This window comes from Citrus sinensis, chromosome 5 (genome assembly GCF_022201045.2).
Source record: "Citrus sinensis cultivar Valencia sweet orange chromosome 5, DVS_A1.0, whole genome shotgun sequence".
Lineage (NCBI taxonomy): Eukaryota > Viridiplantae > Streptophyta > Magnoliopsida > Sapindales > Rutaceae > Citrus > Citrus sinensis.
In genome coordinates, this window is record NC_068560.1 from 5,196,417 (window position 1) to 5,200,715 (window position 4,299).

General features: G+C 31.9%; 1 protein-coding gene across 3 annotated transcripts; it reads left to right on the forward strand.

The window, feature by feature from the left end:
- The first annotated feature begins 1,058 nt into the window (after positions 1 to 1,058).
- Positions 1,059 to 3,827, forward strand: LOC112497602 (uncharacterized). 3 transcript variants are annotated; one of them, XR_008055061.1, is made up of 4 exons: positions 1,059 to 1,170; positions 1,520 to 1,673; positions 3,013 to 3,222; positions 3,593 to 3,827. XR_008055061.1 is itself a non-coding variant. In XM_052442315.1 (3 exons), the coding sequence occupies exons 2-3, from the start codon at positions 1,906 to 1,908 to the stop codon at positions 3,614 to 3,616; spliced, it is 1,341 nt and encodes a 446-aa protein (XP_052298275.1). In that variant the 5' UTR covers positions 1,059 to 1,170; positions 1,520 to 1,905; the 3' UTR covers positions 3,617 to 3,827. The 3 variants fall into 3 exon arrangements, 2 of the variants coding, with proteins under 2 accessions (XP_052298275.1, XP_052298274.1); XM_052442315.1 differs by having other exon boundaries at positions 1,520 to 3,222; XM_052442314.1 differs by lacking the exon at positions 3,593 to 3,827 and having other exon boundaries at positions 1,520 to 3,563.
- The last annotated feature ends 472 nt before the right edge of the window (positions 3,828 to 4,299 follow it).

Here is a 4,299-nt window from a genome sequence, read left to right on the forward strand (position 1 = left end):
CAAAGCATCCTCCCCTTAATTACAAGCTGATTTTAAAAGTGAGTTATTATAACATGTTTCATTAGAAAATCTCCCTATGGCCGAAATTTAGGCTAATCGTTGTTCATCTTCATAAGTTTTAAGTTTAATAAGGAAAATTTAAATACAATGAATTAAAAGTACCATTCACGATCTGCCCTTTTTTAAAAAAAAAGAAAAGAAAAGTTAAAGTTTGTCCTGCAGCTGCCAGTATCCTTTAGATTTGGCTATGCTAGGGAGTGGAATGAAAGGGAAGGATGGCTATAAAGATGAACAGAAATAAACATATCTCTCGCGACTTTCAGTGACAATTGAAGAAAAGTAAACAAAACAACGATTAAAGAGTTAACGTCTGCTAGTTTATTGTTAATTTTAGAATTAATTAGCCCAAAATGATGAGTTTTTGTGTTTAACAAGGAAAATTAAGAACATATCTAGTTTTGTCCATAAAATTATTTAATTTTCTCGAAATCTCCCACAAATCTTAGGAAAGATTATATGAATTATTTTTTACAGTCCTTTTGCTTATTTCTCTAATAAGGCTTCCAGCAATGCTCCAGAAAATGTAATACAATAACAATTATCAAGTCATCTGATTCCATTCCAAGAGATGACTAAACTTATCTCATGAGAGCTACTCCATTTAATTTCATTATGCCTTATTGTCAATGGTGAAACTGAAGCAATCAGTTTGATTAATTACATTAAAGTCCCAAGTATGAATGAACATAGTCCTTCATTGGATAGCTAATCAATTGATTTCAAAAGTTTTCTGTAAGGAATTGCTGTTATTATTATGGGTTCTATATATATATAGGGGCAGAACTATGTGGGTGCCCAGGGTGGCCCGGGCAACCCCCACAATTTCAAAAAAGTTTTTTTTACATACTTCAAAATTTTAAAATTATAAACAATTAAAAAAAGAAAACACATGGGCCACCCATGTTTTTTTACTTTTATTTCGTCTTTATAATTTAAAGCAAATAAAGAAAACTTTTTTGACTTTTAACACCTACTCCCCTGACTTTACGCCTCTAACCTCTTGCTCCTACCTTTACAAAGCCGCCCATCAACCTCCATCTGTTCATTGCTTTGGATCTTACTCTCTGGATCTACTTGAAGCCAGTTGATCATTATATTTTCAGTTTAAAGGTATGAAGCATCATGATACACAATCAGTTTAGTTTATTTGTGAAAATTTGTAAGAAGATTAGAGCTTTTGGGATTTTTTTTTTCTAGAAGATGAGCCGTAGTGTATATTTATTTGTAAGTAAGATATGTTCATTGTTAATTTTCATTATTGGATTATAATGATTGTTATTTTAATTCTTACATATGAAAAAGCAAACGATTGATAAATTTTTTAAGAGAAAAACCCCAGAAAGTACTCAAGCCGATACACAATTACCATTAGTATCTAATCTTGAACCCCCAATTTCTGAAAATCGACAAACAAAATCTTCAAGAGTTGAAACTAATGAAGTTGATGTTAATTCTTTAGAGCGTGATCCACGACTACGTCATCAAATATGGAGCTATCTTATTAATAAATAGGATGAAATTCGATGAGCTTATATTTGAGCAGATTCGTACCACCCTATACGTTCAAAAAACCCGCAGTCTGAAGATCATGGTCGCAGCTTTTAAAGTTCATGGTATGCTCTGTTTCCCACTTGGTTGGAATATTCTATTGCAAATGATGCTACTTTTTGTTTACCCTGCTTTCTTTTTAATAAAGCATCTGGGTATAAAGGAGCAAAAGCTTTCACGATAGATGGTTTAAGAACTTGGGGGAAAGTGAGAGGTAAAAAATGTGCTTTTCTAAACCATGTGGGCACTGATCCTGATTCTACTCATAAACGTGCTAAAAAATCATGTGAGGATTTGATGAATCAATCTCAACATATTCAACATGTGTTTCATAAGTATACTACTCAAGATGTTGTCGATAATCGACTACGGGTTAAGTTCTTAATTAGAACAGCTCGGTATCTTGCACTTCAAGGTTCCGCTTTTAGAGGCCATGATGAAAGTAAGTCTTCAGATAATCGTGGGAATTTTCTTAAACTATTGGAAGTGTTGGTTGAAGATAATGAAATATTTGCTAACCTTATATCAAAAGCTCCGAGAAATGCAATTTATACATCACCAAAGATTCAAAAAGAAATTTTTCACATTTATTCAATGAAAGTCAGAAAGACAATTAGAGAAGAAATTGGGGATGCAAAGTTTTGCATAATTATTGATGAAGCTTGTGATAAGTCAAAGAAAGAACAAATGGCAATAGTTTTGAGATTTGTTGATAAGGATGGAATTGTTAGAGAACGGTTTTTTGGGCTAGTTCATGTCTCTGAGACTTCAGTACAAACCTTGAAAAAAGAGATATATTTTGTATTGTATAATCACACTTTAGAAATTCAAAACATCCGAGGTCAAGGATACGATGGTGCCAGTAATATGCGAGATGAATGGAATGGTTTACAAGCTTTGATTTTAAAAGATTGTCCATATGCTTATTATATTCATTGTTTAGCACATCTGTTACAATTAACATTAGTTGCAGTATCTCAAGTGGTAATTCCTGTGCATCATGTTTTTACAAAATTAACTTCTGTTTTGAATATTGTTGGTGCATTTTGCAAGCGTAATGATGAGCTGAAACATGCTAAAGCTGATGAAATTGCACATATGCTTGCTCTTGATGAACGTGAGACTAGTAAAGGGCTTAATCAAATTGGGACCTTACAACGGGCTAGTGAAACTCAACGGGGTTCTCATTTCAAATCAGTTTCTAGTTTGATAAATATGTTTAGTGAAACATGTGATGTTTTAATTAATATTATGGAGGATAGAGTCACATATGCATCACGAGAAGATGTAGATGCAACTTATGAAGTGATAACTTCATTTGAATTTGTCTTTGTTTTACATCTCATGAAAAATATCATGGTGATCGCTGATTTGTTTTCTCAAGCTTTACAATGTCAATCACAGGACATTCTTAATGTCATGCGCCTTGTTTCATCCACTAAAGTACTTTTGCAAAAAATGAGAGATGAAGAATGGCAGAATTTGCTGGAGAAAGTGATTTCTTTTTGTAAGGCACGCAATATTGACATTCCATATATGAATGCTCAATATATTGCAAGGCAAGGTAGAGCTCGTAATAAAAAAGATGACTTTACTATGGAGCACCATTATCGGGTAAATATTTTTTATGCGGCAATAGATTCTCAATTGCAAGAATTAAATATTCAATTTAATGATAGCTCAGTAGAGTTGCTTATGCTTAGTTGAGCCTTGGATCCTCGAGAAGGATATAATTCTTTAAGAATTGATGATATTTGTCAATTGGTTGATAAGTTTTATCGAGATGACTTCACAGATAATGAAAAGATATATCTGAGAGTGCAGCTTGATCATTATAATTATAATGTTGTTCAAGATCCAGAGTTTAAAAACTTATCATCTCTTTCTGATTTATGTCAATGGTTGGTACGAACTAGAAGATCATTAATATATCCACTTGTCTACAAAATAATTGTGTTGGTGCTTACTCTTCCAATTTCTACAGCAACTACTGAACGATCTTTCTTAGCTATGAATATTGTCAATACTAGACTTTGCAACAAAATGGATGATGATTTCCTCACAGACACATTGATCACATACATTGAGAGAGATATTGCTAAGAAGAGTAGCATGGAATCAGTCATAGATGATTTTAGGGATATGAAAGAACATAAAGTTCGCTTTTAATATATGTTAAATTATGTAGTACAAGATACAATTATTTTATATTTTCATGTAATTTGAGACTTCAATGATACGTTATTTCATTTTTCTTTGACGATCCTTTTGTGCATGTTCATTATTTTTAATTTAAACTTCAAATTTTGGATTACGAATTAGTCGCTAGCTAAAATTTGAACTCGTGACATATTTCGGCAACCCCTAAACCAGAAGCCTGGTTCTGCCCCTAAATACATATATACAGTTGTGGAACCAGAAACTAAAATGAGGGGGGGCTTAGTTCAAAATTTTTTATTTAACTTAGGGTTTTTTTAATGTTCACTTGAATACATTTTAAGTCTTATAAACTCAAATTTTATTACTTTTTTTAAAATTCTAAATAATAATACTAATAAAATATCATTTTTCCAAGTAGTTTCCACAAAATATTTTTTTTAAAAAATAATGTGGCTATTAAGATTTGAACCAAAACTTTAAAACCATCAAATAACATTCTTACCATTGAACTACAAGTCTTTTAACATATGA